At 42.4% G+C, this 18683-nt stretch overlaps 1 protein-coding gene across 2 annotated transcripts in view; it reads left to right on the top strand.

The window, feature by feature from the left end:
- PLD1 (phospholipase D1) overlaps window positions 1-3090 on the top strand; it is a 69437-nt gene extending 66347 nt beyond the window's left edge. For both annotated transcript variants that reach the window (XM_065410357.1, XM_065410356.1), the window contains 3 exons: window positions 562-715; window positions 2057-2174; window positions 2866-3090. In XM_065410357.1, coding sequence (XP_065266429.1) covers window positions 562-715; window positions 2057-2174; window positions 2866-3090 — 497 coding nt within the window. The remainder of the gene's footprint in view (window positions 1-561; window positions 716-2056; window positions 2175-2865) is intronic.
- The last annotated feature ends 15593 nt before the right edge of the window (window positions 3091-18683 follow it).

The raw sequence follows: 18683 nt of genomic DNA, 5'->3' as shown, positions 1-18683 counted from the left end.
TTCACATGGCATTTACATTGATCTTCTCCAGTTCCAACAAGTGGCAAAGGTAATTCAGCCTCCTCTCTACCACCTACTGACAAAGGAGAAGATTTTTAATCTATGAACTCCCGTAGTGTTTTATTACTTCCATTGGAAGAGACTGAGGACAATTAAGTTCAGGTCGGCTAAGTCCAGGCAGCTGAACTTGTCATATGCACAGGCAAGGAACCACACAGTGGGATGGTAGAGGGTGGTCGACAGTAAAGTGATGGTGGTAGGATATACACAGAAGAGTGTGAGGTTGGAGGAGAGCTACTCATTGAAACTCCTTTACACACAAGAGTGGTGTGTCTTTCTACCTAGTCTCAGGGCATACTGTGAACGCTGGGACCCTGCAAAGGAAAAGCTGGCAAGACCCCGTTCTTAAAGTTATTTGGTGCCTAGCTCCCATAGGTTTGAGGATCTGGGTCCACGTCCCGCTGGTGGTAAACAGGCCTATCACCTTTGTGGTGGTCGCATTCCTTGGGGAATCGGTATGTATTGTTTGTGGTGTTATAGTTTCTTTGTTTCCCTTGAAAGGCTCTGCTAACATCAATGACCGCAGCATGCTGGGAAAACGCGACAGTGAAATGGCTATCATTGTGCAAGACACCGAAACCGTCCCTTCAGTGATGGATGGAAAGGACTACAAAGCCGGAAGATTTGCTCAGTCACTCCGCCTCCGGTGTTTTAGGTATGAGTGCTAGAAACTAATTACGGTGCATGGAAATCTCATGCTAAATTCTTGGGTGCCAGGAAGATCTTACCCACTGAGGTCTTTTCCCAGCAGGTTGTGGTAATTAGTATTTTGTACTTGTGCAGGAAGATGCAGTCCTGCTGCCTTGCAGGGATTGCATTCCTCATTGATTTTGAAAAGGGAGCATCTGTGCAGTTGTCCATAAAGGATATGCCCGGGATTAAAGATATGAGTGGGTTTAACTCCTGTAAAATCAATGAACCTACACCCACTAACACATGGACTGAGTTTAGCCCAGAGAGTTTTGTGGTTGCCTAGATTTCCCATGCAGTGTCCCATTCCTTCCTTCCTCCCCCCCACTCCCCAATGACTATTTGGATTACAAATCTTGGGAGTCTGTTTTGGTTAAATTTTTCCTTGACCCCTTCAGTAGGGGGAACGTGCACAGAAGACAATGGAACTTTGCTAAGGAACAAATACTGCCACTGCACTGTATCAGTTTTAGGTGGTGGTGTCTTCTTTTTTTTTGTACTGGGAATTTGTTCAGTCAGAGAAGCCATCTGGCAGCAGCACAGCTGTTTTCTCATTAGAACACTTTCCTCCCCCATTTTCCATCTGGATGGTTTTTAAACATAAAGGAGGAGAAGATAAGGCAGTGCTAAGGCTGACAGACTATTCTGTGTAGGAAATAGCGGCAGACAAGGAAGTCTCAGTGCGCGCAGCACCATCTATTAAGTATTAAGAGGACATTATCTAAGGGAACCCTTTTCTTTCTTCTTCAGGATTGAGTTGTTGGGTTCACATCGAAGAGGGAATGTGCCTAGTGGTTAGAGCAGGGGAACGTGAACACAGGGCTCCGCTACTGACAGCCTGATTTTGCAAGATGCTGAACCTCTCTTGGGAGATGTACATTCTCGGCTCCCATTGGTGGGACTGACTGGTATTCTGAACTGATGACTTCAGTCCCCTTCCATTATTACCTTCTGGAAAACCTGCGGTTGATTTTGCAGAAGGTTTCTCACACTCTGATAAACAATATCCCCATCTTTTTTGGTATATGTTTGTGCAATGCCTAGCACAATGGGGCTGCAATGCAAATAATAATAATAATAAAAAATAACAACATGGGTCCTTTATGAGTTTTCGTTTTTGGATGGTTTTCTAGGGTCACTTAACTCAATAACTGCACATGACTGGTTTTGTTACCTGCTGGTTTTGTTTTCCTCCAGAAGAAAGCAGCTGATTACAAGGATCACATTCCTGTTTATGAAAATTCTCTGGAGGGTTCTGTGTTACCTTCCAATGACATCAGTTCTTCTCCCCCCCCCCCCTTTTCAGGGTTGTTCTTGGTGGTTCAGCAGACCTCAGTGCTGATCTTCAGGATCCAGTCTCTGACAGATTCTTCAAGGAGGTGTGGGTTTCAACAGCTGCCCGCAATGCCACTATTTTTGATAAGGTGAAGTACCTGGCTCGTTTTCTCTTTTTGCTTCCAACAGGCTCACTGTTGATGGATGTAAAGGAGAGAAGCAACATTTTGGTTTTGTGGGAGAGGGACTGGTGGGGCGGGAGGGTTCAATCTCTAGATCTCATCAAGATGTTTTGAATACTGAAATTACACAAGCTCTGAGCAGCAAAAGGCCACATCAGATGAAGGGTTTTCTTTTGGCATAACTTTTTGGACCCTTAAATACTGTTGGCAGACAAGCAAGGTAGCAACTCAGATTGTCCTCGCATTTATATACTGATTTTGCAGAGTATTGTAGTTCCAATTTCTGGAGCTCTTGATTTACATCAGCATGTGTTAGGAGAGAATTGGGCCCTGTAAGAAAGAATCATCTATTTGCCCGTATGCAAAGCAAAGCTCACTGCTAAAGCAAACTAGCTATTGCTAATTTTGGATAATCTCCTGTAGGGATCAGGAAAAGTCCCCAGAATCCTAATTTGCAAACTCCAGTCTTTTGCGATTGCTGTACAGATTTTCTCATAAAGGCGGGTGTACAAATTGTTAAGCTCCCCAGGCTCCATTAGCCAATTCACTTAAATATATATGAAGGTGTTTACAGTAGCATCAGTTTCCACTGTGGAATGCATGTCGTGATATTTTCCTGTATGCTTATGTGCAACCTCCTCTTTCTATTTCAAATCAGGTGTTCCGATGCCTTCCCAGTGATGAGGTGACTAATTTAGCCCAGCTGCGTGACTTCATTGCCAAGTCAAAATTGGTAACCCAAGATGCTGCAAAAGCAGCAGAAGAATTAAAGAAGATTCATGGATTTCTAGTGCAATTCCCCTTTCGTTTCCTGGATGAAGAAAACTTGCTGCCTTCTGTTGGAACAAAAGAATCCATGGTGCCCATGGAAGTTTGGACTTAGGATGATTTAGACTGCTTTAGAATTTAAAGTCTGGTTCCTTGGAGACAGTTTGCATACCTGATGATTTCAGGAAGCTTTGTATTGCCAAGGTAGCCACCGAAAAGGTCTCCATCAAACTAATGTGCCTTTCTTAAGGATTTTGGTGGAACAGCTTCAGACAAAATGACACTGTTATGGGGAGGGAAAGAAAATTTGGCACTTATGATCATTGACAAGTTCTATTAATTGAAAAGAACAATACTTCTTTACAGACATATTCTAAGCACCTTAAAGATGCAGGCCACTCCTATGAAGGGAGACAAATCATAATGTATATTACTACTGCCAGCATGATCATACATGTACAGTGATTGTGATACCCAGGAGTTGTAGGCTGTTTGTGCTTTCTAAATCTTTGTGTGCTCGCAGTTTATTACCTAGCTGGAGTTACCCTCTTCATCATCTCTGTTTTGTATCCCCTCAAGTATTCCCTCACTGCTTACACCTCCATAATGGTTGGGAAACGTTGCCTGAGGCCAACTCAGATGTTCCTATGATCATTGCCTATCAAGCTTAGATGTTACATTGCATATATGGCAAAGGACTAACACTCTTATGTCAGAATCAGTGGTGCTGTCTCGTCTCCTGGCCCCAGGGGAAAACATTGGTTTTTTTACTACAACTACAGCAATCAACGTTCCTCATGCTCAGCATGGCACTGTGTAGATCTCCATGAGGGGCAATCCCTAATGGAGATTGAGGTGATGGGAATCTCTTGAATTCTGTTTTTTGAGGGTTTGCAGAACTTGTTTGAGTCCAGCAACTCTTTTTCTTACTATCTAAACTATAATTTTTTCCCCAAGGGAGAATCAACTTTTTAACCCTACATTTTTCTAGCTGAAGGAAATCCTGCTGCTATGTATTAGGGAGACAAGAATCCCAAAAGCTAGGTTGGCAAAGCTGGGTCCTCTGTTTGGATCACAGAGCTGTGGGTATACACTGCATTAAATTCTTAGAGCTTTCCCCTGCTTTCTTTTCCACTGTTTCACCTATAAGGAACAAGAACCTAGTAACTGTTGAGTCAGAGTTGAAATTTTGAGCTGACGATGTTCAAGGTTGATCAAAGTCACTCATACTGAGTTCGATCACCCTCCAGAGGCTAGTGGGGAGATAGCACTGAACTTGTCTCTGGGACCAGCTCCAGTAATGGGAAGACATGGTTTTGAACAGTCTCTGCAATGCAGAAATGTGACTCCATGTCATCCGAGGGACTGATAAACTCACTCAACATGGTCAATCTTTTTGCTTTCCATTTACTAATACGAGTGGCACAATTAATAAGAAACTCAGAACCCTGGGTTCCTATCTGGAGATAGTGAGAAGCTGAGACTCCCATCTCTGAATGCAGAATGTTAACTGATTCAGTGGGAGTGCCATTCACCAAGCAAGGGCCAAATGTGGCCCATAATCTGTGGTCCAGTAAAAGCCCTCACTATTCCTTATACATAAGGCTTACGAACTTTCATTGCTATTTTTCTCTTTGCTAAAAAATTCCAATGAGTATAAGTAAATTTGTCCTAAAAAAAAAAAAAAGACGTTTGACAGGCTTCCAACATGCATTCATTAGTTTATAAAAAAAATCATGACACCCTTTTGAAAGATATGTGCCAACTGTGTTTTGGGCATATCTTACATTTAAGCTGATTGCTCTATATATTTTAAGAAATGTAATTAGGCATAGAGTCATTTTCCAACACTACATCACATTAATAAGTAACAAACACTAACATTCCTCAAGGGCAGCCCAAGTCCTAGCTAGTTGCTATGTTTTGTGTTACTTCATGCTCATATTTTATAGATGCAATTAATTAGTGCTATGGACAGGACTCAAAACCATTCCTTATACTCGGTGAACCAGTGGTCTATTTAATCTGTCAATAGTGCATGAACAGCTTTTATGAAGTAAACTGCAATGTGTTTATAGGTACTGTGATTTTGTGTAGTGCACTGCAGATAACTAGGTTCCCTCAAGATTTGTTGGGCATTGTTATTTAAAATCATATTTGTTGTTTAAAATGGGACACAGGGCTGACCTGCCAGCTCCTGTGCTAGAGAAATATGCTATCAGGTAACCACTGCAAAGCTAGGAAACTAAAACATCAAAATACTTTTGCTTTTAACACTAGCCTAAGGCTTTTAATTTCACGCAAAAAACTGCTGGCCAATTTTAGTTTGAACAAAACTGCCAATATGAAATGATTGTAGCCTGCCACATATTACCATTAAACCACACAAGTATAGAGTCATAGTTGAAAGAGGCCCAAACCAGAACAGCATATTCATTCACACCAGACCTACAACCAAACCTAAAGAAGCATATAATGCTCCTATCATCTTCTATCTGTCTAGATGCTCATATGGCTCCTATCACCCTAGTACCTGAGCATCTCATGATCATTACTGAATCCTTACAGCACCTCTTTGAAGTGGTATTGAAACGTTGTGGCTTCATAGGTAACGTGCCCCAGCTTGTACCCCGGATTGTCTTTCCAAAACTGCAATGCAGCTGACATGCAAAACCCAAGCCGTGAGGCGTTTGCCCATCTCAGATGATGTTAGGGGTCTGATGTCAACCCATACAGCCCAGGAATTTTGGATTAGTATTGAAACACCATTCTGAATCCGCCCCCTTTGTACTATACATTGGTTTTGCAGCATTTGTGGCATATAAAATACCTCATTACTTGAAGATCTTGCCACTGCCTGAAAACAGAGGGTGGATTCACCCTTGCGCCTAGAGTTAGCACAGGATCTATGCAGCCCTTTAAATAAGGCTTAAATAGAATTAAAGTAATGTATAGGCATTGCCCTGGCTCTCTGCACAGGAGTGAATTCTGCTCCGTGTGAAAGGATAGGTTAAGAAATTCTTCATTTTGAATTTCCCTGATTTTGTTGGTTGCCAGACTCTTGACGTTAACGGAACACCTTTATTTTATTTTCCTTTATGGATGGAGGGAAAAGAAAAAAATATTAAGAAGAAGAAAAAAGCCAAGACAAAACTTTGCCATTCCCCATACTCTGGGGAATTGATGCATCTTGAAATCCAATATTTTTCAATGGAGTCATTCAAATGTTGCCAAGATTCTGGAATCCTCTTACACTCTTAGGCCCCGACTCTGCAAGCTGCTCAGTATGAATGGGCACCTACGTCCATGAATAGTTCCATTGATTCCCGTGAAGATTCACACTACGAGTCCAGGGTTCACAAATGCAGAACAACTTGCAGTATCAAGGTACATTACAGTACACGGGCCTACGAGTAGTCACAAGAGGAAGTACTCTGCTCTGTAGCCTTTACAGTGCAATATGTGCCCTCACATCATTCTTCATACATATTCACAGCCTACACAGAAGTTGGTGTCTTTTGTGAATGGCTGTTAATTAGACTTTTCTTTCACATGCTTTGAGGCCACAGCAAGGGTGATGTTTAACACCTGGTCTCTGCACATAAACAGTCACCACTCTTTAGTCCTTAATAGCCTGGTGGTTTTACTTTTACTTTGAATACCCAAAGCAAATCATGGCGAAATCATTTGCAAATGTACGGTACTGTAAGCAGTGATGCTGTTTTTAGTGATAGTAGTTCCTGAAATATGTGAACTGTTTTTGTGGCTTTTATTTTTAAAAAATTGTAAAAAAAAAAAAAAAAAAAATCTCCCCCAGACTCAGATTTTATATTTCATGATTCAACCTGAATGGAAGATTTATGGTGGCTATTCCTAAGCAGGTGCCAGTAAGAGAATTCAACGTCACTTCTTACCATGCCTGTATATATTTTTAAAGAATGGGATATTTTAATATATGTTTTGTTGTATAGATGCAGGATTGGACTTACTTTTTAGCATAGAAAATTATGCATGGTAAAAAAAAAACCATGAAAAATAAGATTTTCGTAATCTAAGCACTTGATTATTAAAATAATTTGTACCAAAAAAGCCACCCATTGCTATGCAGGAGATCCCGGGCTTTTGGCTCAGCTTCTGGGCTTGTACTCCCCAAACCAGCTGACGCTGAGCGTGCGCAAGAGCAGCACACTTAAGGTATGTCTACACTGCAGCTGGGAGTGAAGCTCCCAACCCGGTAGACAGACTCACGCTAGTGGACTCAAGCTAAGCTGTGGACGTTGTAGCTCAGGATGGGTTCTCAAGTCCCCCTAGGCTTGACAGCCCATGCCACAAAGTTCATGCTGCTATTTTTAGCATGCTAGTTCAAGTCCTGCTAGAATGAGTCTGTCTGCCCAGGTTGGGAGGCTAGTTCCTAGCTACAACGTCGACATACCCCTAAGGTCTAATCCTGTCTTCAATGAAAGAGGCTTGCCATTGGCTGACATGACAACAGGATCAGTCCCAAGGGAAGGAGGTGCTTTTTGTCACTCGGCGTCCTCTCTGGCCTTTGAGCAAGCAGCACAGACAGCCTTGGAAGGGAGTCCAGCAACATTTTAGCTTAGGCCAGGTCTACACTAAAAACTTTTGCCCATACAATAATGTCGACTACGGGGTGTGATTTTTTTTTTAAATGACATTTTTATACCAGCAAAAGCCCTAGTGTAGATGCTGGTAAACCGTCAAAAGCATATTTTTGCCGGTAGAAGCTGTGCCCACACTAGGAGGTTTGTCAGTATAGCTATACTGGCATAACTCTGCCAGCAAACCTTTTCTAGTATAAACTAAACCTCAGAAGCATGGTGGCTAGGGCAGCAAGATGAAATGTAAGAGCAATTAGAAATGGGAGGGATTCATAAACTATAACAGGAATTTGGGTAAACTCCTGGGACCTATCCCAGAAGCGCTGCTGGGGAATGACCCCAGTGAAGGTGATGAGAGTTCTGGTGGGGACTGGCACCAGAGAAGGATCAATATATCTGTACATTTCCTTTGTCATATTAGGATCCAGGCATATTTTTAAAATTAATTTCAAGTTTTAGGCCGTAATCTTACAGCCCTTCTTCTGTCCCATTGCCTTCAGCGGGAGTTTTGCTTAAGTGAAGACTGCACGATTTGCCCTCTCTGATATTTTTAATGTATCCTTCTACTCAAATTATGTGATTATCTGCCTTAAAAGGAGACATCTACATTTTTATAGGTGTTTGTACAGTTATTGCACAGAATGTGCGTTTTATTTAAAAATCAAGCAGAGGCAGTTTTGGGACAAATGAAAAAAAGTCGGCATGACCCTTTACAGTGTAAAGTTTACACGACTGCTTTTGTTTTACTTTTGGTTTTTTCACAACTTAGGGCCAGCTCCGCTGTTGGTGTAAATTAACATAGCTCCATTGACCTCAGTGAAGTTCCACCATTTCAAAACCAGCAGAGAATCTGGCCCAGCGTGCCTCCTGACCTCTGATACGAGCAAAGCAAGAGCCTGCACGGTGCCATCTTAGGTGTGCAATAGGACAAGGCGGGCATCTGCCATACTGGCCACATGGCTCTTCTCACCCATGCTGAGCCCCACCGAAATCCAGACCCTTGTAGATTCAGGGTGTTAGTTAGGAGTGTAACTCCATTGCAGTGAATGAATGTTAGGGTGACCAGACAGCAAGTGTGAAAAATCGGGACGGGGGGTGGGGGATAATAGGAGCCTCTATAAGAAAAAGACCCAAATATCGGGACTGTCCCTATAAAATCGGGACTTCTGGTCACCCTAATGAATGTATTCAATGTAAAGCCAGTGTAAATTAGATAGAATTAGGCCCGCAGACTGTAAATCTAAAACTGAATGCAATAGTACTTTTTTTTTTTTGCCTTCTTTTCTTTTCAAGCACTTGTGATCAGTTCATTTTTAACCTACCAGTGCAGTTTCATAAAATAACATAGATATTGTGAGTAATTCGTATTTATCTGGCTCTATCCTGACATGCAGGAAATGAGATCGTTTTTAAATTCACAGGTCAAGAAATGTACAAGGTTCTGCTAACTAAACTAACTGATAAAACAAGAGCTTCCAAAATATTTGTGCTTCAGACGTACAAGGCTTGACGTGATTCCGAATCGCTGTACTTCTCTGCTTTAGACTGATAAAATTGTGAACACATTGACTGCTCCTTCTGTGAAGGGTTTTGAATTGACAGTTTTGTGTCCCTGTTTCTGCTAATGGTTGCTCCCTTCCCTATCCATTACTGTATTTGGTAAATAGATATGTATTAAGTGATTTAAATATAATGTATCAGAAACATTTGGGTGATGACTTTTCATTTTAAATGGCTTTTGGAATGATGATCATTTTGCAAGCCGTGGACCTAATTCTGCTTTTGCACCAAATGAAGAAAACTTCCTTGGCAATCAGTGGATCTCCATGGCAGTGTAAAGACAAAGCAGACTCAGGGTGAAAAAATCATTACAAATGCAGCCCAAGATAAAGTTACCACTGGGACAAGGGGATTGCTAACTTGTCTATAGTCAATGAAAACCAATATATTTTAAAGGAACATTGCTATAAGAACCCTGAGGTCTAGAACCAGGGTGTGTGGGGTTCCCGGCAGGCACTACATCCTTGTTGCAACCAGGAACCCAGTCAGGGCTGTCACCAAGAAGTACTGCAGGAAGTCCCACCCTAAGAGGCATGAATGGCAGCCCTCTGCAATTCCCTGATTGGGTGGCACTCCCTATATAAACCAGGAAGCCATTTCTGGGAGTTTTTTGAGCAAAGCAGATCTTTGGTGTGTGCTTCTGCCCTAGAACCTTCCTCACCAATCCTTGCTGTGACTTACCTTGATCCTGGCTCTTGACTTTGGCTCAGCTCCTGACCCTGATCTTGGTTTACTGACTTTGGCTTAGGACCATTACTAGGGTGACCAGATGTCCCGTTTTTAAAGGGACAGTCCCGTTTTTGGGGACTTTTTCTTATATAGGCGCCTATTACCCCCCACCCCCGTCCCATTTTTTCACAGTTGCTATCTGGTGACCCTAACCATTACTGACCCACCCCCCCCAACCCCACCCCAGTGAAGAACCCTGGCCCAGCCTCACTCTGATTCTCATTCCATGCTCGCAGTTTGGTAATGGACTCTGACTTTGCAATTTGATCTGCTGTGGCCCTGAATTGATCTCTGACCTTGGGTCTGATACTGAGCAGCTCACTTTGTGCCCACAAACTGTCCATGACCCGGCCCTGACAACTACACTCAAATCAGGCCCCAAATTTAGATTTTATGAATACGAGCTTTGTCACGCAGTAGAAATGTTTCTATCACTGTTTAAGTCAGTGTTTCTCAACTGGTGGGTCCCATCCTGTAGGAGGTCACAAAAAGCAATCACTGGTTGTGAGGCATTGAAACTTTTATTACCATCTAAAGCAAAGAAAATCTTGCTCCCCTCATACCCTCCCTCATCAAGGTCAAGTATTCTTTGTCAACCTCTCAAAATACACACCAATGAATTATATGAGCTGAGCATTGTTATCATTTTTTTACTCTCACTTTTATAATAAAATAAATGTAAGGGGATTGTGAAAAATTTGACTTTGAATAAGGGGTGGCCAACCTGAAAAGGTTCAGAAACATTGGTTTAAGGTAGCTAATGGAAATATTTTTTTAAAACTGCCCTATGGTGGTTGCACCCCAAACATTTTAGCCCCAAGAACCTGAAAGTGAAGCTTACTATGGGAGAGGCAGGATAGCCTAGTGAATAGGGCATTGGATTGTGACTTTGAAGACCTAGATTATAGTCTCAGCTAGTCTACTTGCCTGCTGGTTGACCTTGGCCAGGTCAAGTCACCTCTTTGTGCCTCAGTTTCCCCATCTGTAAAATGGGGATAATAGTAGTAATGTCCTTTGTAAAGCACATTGAGTGCTACTGATGAAAAGCGCTGCATAAGAGCTAGGTATTATTATTATTATACACAAAAGTGAAGCTGACTTCACTGAGGTTGCTTTGTCCAAGCTGAGAGAAACAGCAAAAGTAAAACAACACAGATGGGAAAATTTGACTTCTATTTTAATAATCCAAAGGTACATCTGCAAGGAAATTTGTCTCTTTCTAACATGGCTCTTAAATTGTCTGTCCATTTTAAAGCTGAATAAAGGAAGCTCTGAGTTGAGAGAGAAAGGAGCAGGCTATTGCTGACCTCCATGAACAAAGCAGCCATGGCATATTCAAACCCTTTTGCAAAAACAGAAGTGTGCTAATTCTCTGTTTCTTATGCTTTACCCGCCCTTCCAGTGCCCCAAGGCTATCTCTGACTTCAAACCTTTCCAATACAATCTGTTCCCTGGATAAACACAATAAACCAAGATAAGGCAGCAAGGCCTTTCAATGAGGCGGGATGGGGCTGGGACTAAAGTAAGCAGCTCTTGATTGACACCTTAAGCCTTTTCTGCCCTGACGTCTAAATCTCACAGCTAATTATATGCTTCCTGCATCAAACTTCTATGATCTTGGAAGTGAAGATAACAGAGAAGAACAATAGTAACACTGAGGCCTGTCAGTCACTTCTCGGTCATGGAAGGACTGGCTGGAGATGTTGCAATGATTATTATTATAATGTACTGTGGACACGCTTAAAAAGTCAGCGTTTGTCTACAGCGACCACAGTTATTTCCTATTCGAAGTGCAGGCGAAATCTGTGCTATCTCAATGTGCAGTCATGTTGGTGTAGAACTAGTGTACAAGAAGAAACTGCCCTGAATCGAGAGTTATAGGCCTGACTGTCATTTACAGCAAGGCCTCTTTATACCGATGTAAAGCAGTCTTAGGGCTGGTCTACACTGGGGGGGGGGGAGGGGCGGGGATAGATCTAAGATATGCAACTTCAGCTACACTATTCGCGTAGCTGAAGTCAAAGTATCTTAGTTCGACTTACCTCGCCATCCTCACGGCGGCAAGTCGACCGCCGCGGCTCCCCCATCGACTCCGCTTACTCCTCCTGCCGAGGTGGAGTACGGGTGTCGATTCAGGGATCGATTTATCGGGAATCAATGGCAAAATCCCCATTGACTTCAACATGGCCGGGATTTTACCCACCGTACATAATTCAAATGAACAATTTACACAGCTGGGCATTCCTGTAGCTCTCAATCCTTGCTGACGGAAAAGGCAGCATATGGATATTTTGAACAATAGCTGCCATCGCTGCTATGTTTAATGGACTGTTTCTTCTACAGGATGATCCTCTCCAGACATCTTTACACTGAGGGAAACCGACCATGAGCCAGATAATCTCCCAGTTTCTGCTTCCTCCAACAGGTAAATCATTCCAAAGGTAATCTGGCTCAAAACTGTGTGAGACAGAGAGGCAGCAACAGAGGATTGATTCTTTCTTTCTCCCCAAGGCTGTTAGAGCATCTGCCTTCAAGGGCCATGTTGTGAGATCAGTTCTTTGGGCCTCTGCTATTAGAACATCGATCTATCGAAGTCTCAATAATACACTAACTTTTAAAATGGTATGGTTTTTTGTATGCATGGAGTTACTATGGCATTCTAGGTGTTTGGGTAGAGGAAGAAGGAAAAATGATGAGGCTTTGTGGAGACAGCTCTAAAGACTCAAAAAAAATAACAAGAGGTTTCTTTTATTCCCCAAAAAATCAATCTGTTTTAGTTTCTCTGCAATTTGTGCCATCTCTTCTGATTTTCAAGTATGTCTCTGAAGCTCGGATGCAAGTTGAATGAAGGTTTTAAGAGCTTGAATCACAACAGCATGGTGAGTAAAATGCTCAGTTTTTATTGAAAAAATCAAAAGTGACAGTTATAAAATTAGTTCCATTGCTTTGATTGATTACTTGGAATATTTAGCTCAGAATGATTACATCAAGAAGGCCTGTTAAAGTTGAAGCTGGCACATAAATTAATTTTGGAAAAAATCTTCCTTTTTTAAAGAAAAACTCTTCTGCGGTGGTAAAGTGTTTATAACCAGAAACAGAGATGAATAATCTTCTCAACAGTCAAGCTGGTGTGAATAATTAAACATATGGTACTGTGAATTAGTATTTGAGGACAAAGGGAAAGAATAACACAAGATAATGTTATTGTGGCTTCACAGATCTCTGTTATCTTGAGATCAGTACTGCCCAGGAGGAAATGGAAGAGCTGTTAGCTTGCTGTTCAACCGTTGTGTAGTTTCCTCCTAATGGCCTTTCTATACTGTATGTCCCTACTGGGAAACCCTGCAAGTTTTGTGCATGTTGATGAGTCCTGAATCATAAGGATGCTCTTATTGGTGACGAGGCAGTATGGCAGGGGTCGGCAACCTTTCAGAAGTGCTGTGCCGAGTCTTCATTTAGTCACTCTAATTTAAGGTTTTGCGTGCCAGTAACACATTTTAACATTTTTAGAAGGTCTCTTTCTCTAAGTCTATAATATATAACTAAACTATTGTTGTATGTAAAGTAAATAAGGTTTTTAAAATGTTTAAGAAGCTTCATTTAAAATTAAATTAAAATGCAGAGCCCCCTGGACTGGTGGTCAGGACCCGGGCAGTGTGAGTGCCACTGAAAATCAGCTCCCGTGCCGCCTTTGGCACGCGTGCCATAGGTTGCCTACCCCTGCACTATGGTTTACAGTGCAGTAAAGACAGGAACTGGGAATGGGTGATGGTCTTTTATCTCCTGAACCTCCACTTGGGCTGGGAAGGTTGATGGCAGTTGGGAAATTCTAAGGAGCGCTACTGTGCTGTGGTCACCGCTATGACAAGGGTGTGTGCACAAGGGAAGCAGAAGGGAGGAAACAGAAACCGCACTAGCCCAGATAATGGAAACGATAATAACAGGATGGGTTTGTGCAAGTTGTCGTTGGAACAATGCACGGCTGGTATTACAACAATCCTCAGTGCAGACTAGCTGAAGGCAAAGGTTTTCATCAGCACCATCAATGCAGATGGCCTTGGATTGCCTTGGTCTGCTTATTTTAACATTTGATTGGTATTGGTATTCACATGTCTAAGTGCCTCCAGAAAACTGGTTTCTACCCCTTTTCACAGAGTGCAATTCCCATCATCTTCAGTGCATACATCTGAGAGCAGAACAGGAGCCTAACTGTGCAAAACAGTTGGCTAGCACTCTGTGTTACTGCATATTTATAATGACCCCTTTCTAAGCGATTCCCATGGATTGAGTATGTGTGTGAGCAGTTAGCCCATTTTGGAAATTCTTCAAGTAATTACCATACGCTACTAATCCACCCCTGCCTTTCATACTCCCCCTTCAGCTTTTTGTTTTTCCAACAGGCAAGGATTTAAGTGGGGAATGTGAAAGTGAGAATTTCTTCATAAATAGCATGTGTGTTCAAACCAGCACCCAGAGCTGGATGGAACCCCTCTGCCCTTTCTTTGACAGCAAGCTGCACGCTATGCAAAGAGCAGTCCCAGACTTCTGTAGACTTGCAAGCTTGAGCACAGTAGCTGTGTATCAGAGGTTGACCCATAAGAATGTGCCTTTCAGTGAGGGAGCATTATTTTCCCTGGCATTTTTTAATAGTCTTGAAAGATGGATTCAGGACTCAGAATTGGATTCAGATTTAGGAGTTTAGGGTTTGTTTGGGCAAAGCTCTCCTAGAAAAAAATAGATTATTGACTATATCAAATGTAAACCATGATGACTTAAGAAACACAAGCTATTTACTCTACATACAATTGATTTTAGAGGTAGTGGGAGAGGTGGAGTTCCCCTGGACTGCCAATCATGTACTCTCCTTATGTACTCTCCATACCTTTGAAACTGGCACTTCAGGTGTTTAATCTGGGATCTCCAGAGGTAAAAGCATGAGTCACCACAACTTGAGCTAGGATCTGTAGCAGACTCGCATCCTCTGTGGATCAGCTACAGAAGGGGATGCATAAAACATACTGACCAGTAGGTTTCATACTCTGCCTGGACAGAGGAACCTTGTCCTGAGCATGTGGAATCCTGGATCAGCCCCCATTTATGTCATGGCCACCATCTCGGCTGACCCAAGGGACTGACCTAAGGCCTCTGGAGCAAGAGAGCAGGCTTAAGCTAAACAGCCAGGTTTAGTAGCTGGAACAGATTCTTGTCCTCTATGGATTGGGTACAGAAAGAGACGTGTAACAGGGGTTACGCTAAGGCTGTGTCTTTACTGCTGAGTTAACGGGAGTTATCTATGCTTGAATTAACTCCTCTTGAGTTAGCCTCGCTCCAGTGAGAGCCGCCACACTGTGAAATGGCACTTGAGCTGCACAGAGCAATTGTGTTAGCAGTCAGTAGTGCTAAATCAGGCTGTAGCCTGTACTCCCTGACTGGCCAGCCAACTCCAGGTTATACCACCACCGCACTGGAGGAGGGTTTTTGAGTGCAGCTGGGCCTTGAGTTAGGGGCTACACTCAGGTTAACTATGCACTGAAGACAAGTCTTTACACAGCTTGGGACATACCAAAGAGGCCTGGAACTCCTCAAGGCAATGAATGAGTTGAGGATTCAGGATATTGGGTCATCTGAAATTATTGCCTTCAGGTATTTATCCACTTCTTCTTCTACTTTCTACTTCAGAATTCTTTCCACCTTTTCCGCTCTGCAGCTCACAGTACTGTCCATCCCAGCATCAGTCCTGTGAACATCTCCTTACAGATTGCATTGCTGATAGAGAGGAAGGCTGGTCCAGTGGCTAAGGCACTAGCCTAGGACTGACCTGGGTTCAGCTGTGTGCTCTGCCACATACTTCCTGTGTGATCTTGGGCAAGTCACTTAGTCCGTGCCTCAGTTTCCCAACTTTGTTTTTCGAAGTGGGGCTAATAGCACGTCTCTACTTCACAGGGGTTCTGTGAGGATAAATACAGTAAAGATTGTGAGGTACTCAGATACCATGGTGATGGGGGCCATATACCTAATATAGATAGGTACATTTTGGGCTACTAAGGGTGTGTCTACGTGTCTGCGGGGGGGTTAATCTGAAGTTTTTTGATGCCTGTCAGCTAGCTCGCAGTGTAGCGTGCACATGGAACACAAGGTCTGTAGAAGAGTGAAGCTTAGTCTTACATAGCTTCCCTGAGAAGCAAAGGCTCAGAATAAAGGTGCTCCATAACTGACTGAATCAATCTCAAGGTGTAATTACAGCACATAGATTTTTTTTTTCTTTCCGTTTTTGGTTCCTCTCCGAAAACAAGAGCTATGCATCTGCTGCCCTCTAGATGGTGGTAGATACTAAACATGACCAGCATTGGGAAAACATGTCATTGTGTAATATATAAGAATGTGTCCATTTTTATTCAGAGGTTACAAGTTCCAACAAAGCATGTGTATTATATTTACACACCACTGAGGCTAGTTTATATACTAGAAAGAGCCTCTCCCTTAGCCCTGTGTGAATTTGTTCAGTGTCAGTAGGAACATGTAGCCCTAGCAGTACAAATGAGGTAGCAGTGAAGTAGTCCAAATATACAGCACTGCCTCTACTATGGGGTTCTTGTCTTACAGTTTTACTCTGAATATTCCACATCAGAATACAAAAATCATGCATGAAGCAAAATAATGCTCCAAGAGCCAATACCATTGTACCTTTGAACCATATCAGATACACAGTATTTAAGCAACCCAGTTAGTGCTGATGCCAAATATTAAATTAGATCTAACTACAAATACAACAGACCCCTAAACAGCTACAATGGGGACCCAATGTATTATATGTGACTGACCCATGCCATTCCTGGCTGGTAAAAGACAATCAAGAGCACCATGGTCCTCTACCACTGGAGACCACCATTCCCGCCTTTGGAAAGAGCAGTCTACCATGTCTCCCACAACATGCAGTAGTCCTGTCTGTGCTACAAAAACAGCTAGATGCACCAATCTAACAAATTGACACCCAGTGGGCCGTGGGCTATCTCAAGGAGTGCCTCTCCCTCCATGGTAAGGACAAACTAGGACATCTGTGAGGGAAAAATGGACCTGTCCTCAACAAGGATGAGACAAGAGCAGGGAACAGAGCTATCTCCGCTGCTGGCCAATGGCTGTGGAACTCCTTTCCAAAGGAGATAAGAGTCACAGTCACTCTTACTGCCTTCTCTACAAAATGGAATAGCCGCAATAACACTTGCCTCTGAAAAAAGGCAGTTAAGCTAATGGATGATGCAAAGTGACAAAGAAAATTTATGGGCACTGGGAAAAGGAGATGGGAACCAAACATCAACTGTGTAGATTGCTGCTGACTGTAATTTCTGTAGTGCACCCAGATATCACGGTGATGGTCACAGTAAAAGATGACCCACTCGTGCTTTGGAAATTGACATGGGTGATATTTGGAGGTAGGTGATATGGAACCGCTTTGCAGCACCCAGGCATGCTCCTGTGTGTTTACACCGAGCACACTTGTCTGTATCAGCAATCTGAGGAGCTTGTGAAGTTCTCACTTAAACATTCTGTATATCCAACATTGTATGATGAAATGCAGTGCATTTCTTGCTTGCTTTGTCTTAAATACATTAACTGCCTAAAAATGATAATCTCCCAAAAGACTGTATCAATTCTCCAATGATTCACTGCAATATATATCTCCACTTTGCTTCCTCGCAGACCGTATCTGTATGACATCAATTGTACTGAATAAAAATGCTTACAAACCTATTTCCTGCTACAGGATCATCCCATTATACACAATTACACAGTCTAGGAATTTCTCCTGAGATCCAGATGGGTACAGACGAGAGCAGCTATGGAACCAGTGTGTGAGCAGAATAATGAATCATTCATTCAAACCTACACACTAACTTTCAACTCTTGATGTGTTGAACTGCATACGCTGCTTATTGCCCTAAAGAGCCTGAATCGTCCAAATCATTCTGAATTTGGTTTGTGCTGTTTTTCTGCATTTCCTGTGCATCTCAGTTTTATTCTGATGACTATTATTACCCTTTCAAAAAGATTTATTCAAAATATCTCATCAGGAAAATTCTCTTTGGGATGAGACATGTTGTTTTGAAAGGAAGCTTGCAGTAGGATCAAAATGGTGGCTATAATAAAAACAGATTAAAACTAAATTCATTCATATTATTATTGTTGGTATTACTGTACTGCCTAGGAGCCCTAGTCATGGACTAAGATCCCATTGTGCTAGGCGCTGTACACACACAAACCAAAAAGAAGGTTGCTGCCTCTAAAGAACTTACAGTCTAAGTAGAGGAGAAGAGACAGACAGGCGGATGGGAGCACAAGGAAACAGTGAGACAATATTAGTCAGCATGGTAGGCAGTGGTCTCCTATGCAGCTTTTGATTCACTAAACAAGGAAAGCATCATCCTGTATCACTAGTACATGGGTGCTGGAATTAGGGGTGCTGCCACACCTTGGCTTGACGTGGTTTCCATCATATACAGGGTTTACAGTTTAGTTCAATGGCTCTCAGCACTATATTCCCACTCTACAAATTGTTTCAGAACCTCTGCACTAGTAGCTCTTCTTGAGGCTTGTCTACACACAAAGGTTGTAGCATAGCACTTTCACTATAGTATACAATATAGCTAAAGCAGTGTAGTTAAAGTGGTACAACTCCGCCTATCGTGGACACAGTTTTACCAGTATGAAGATGCTTATACCATTATAGCTCCTTATTCCTGTAAATGTAGCTGCTGATTTCACTGTTGCAATAAAAAAGAGTTATATCAGCACCTTGCTTTTA

Source organism: Emys orbicularis, chromosome 9, assembly GCF_028017835.1.
Source record: "Emys orbicularis isolate rEmyOrb1 chromosome 9, rEmyOrb1.hap1, whole genome shotgun sequence".
NCBI classification, from domain to species: Eukaryota; Metazoa; Chordata; order Testudines; family Emydidae; genus Emys; species Emys orbicularis.
The sequence above is the reverse complement of the archived record's forward strand: the minus strand, read 5'-3'. Positions and strand labels throughout refer to the sequence as shown.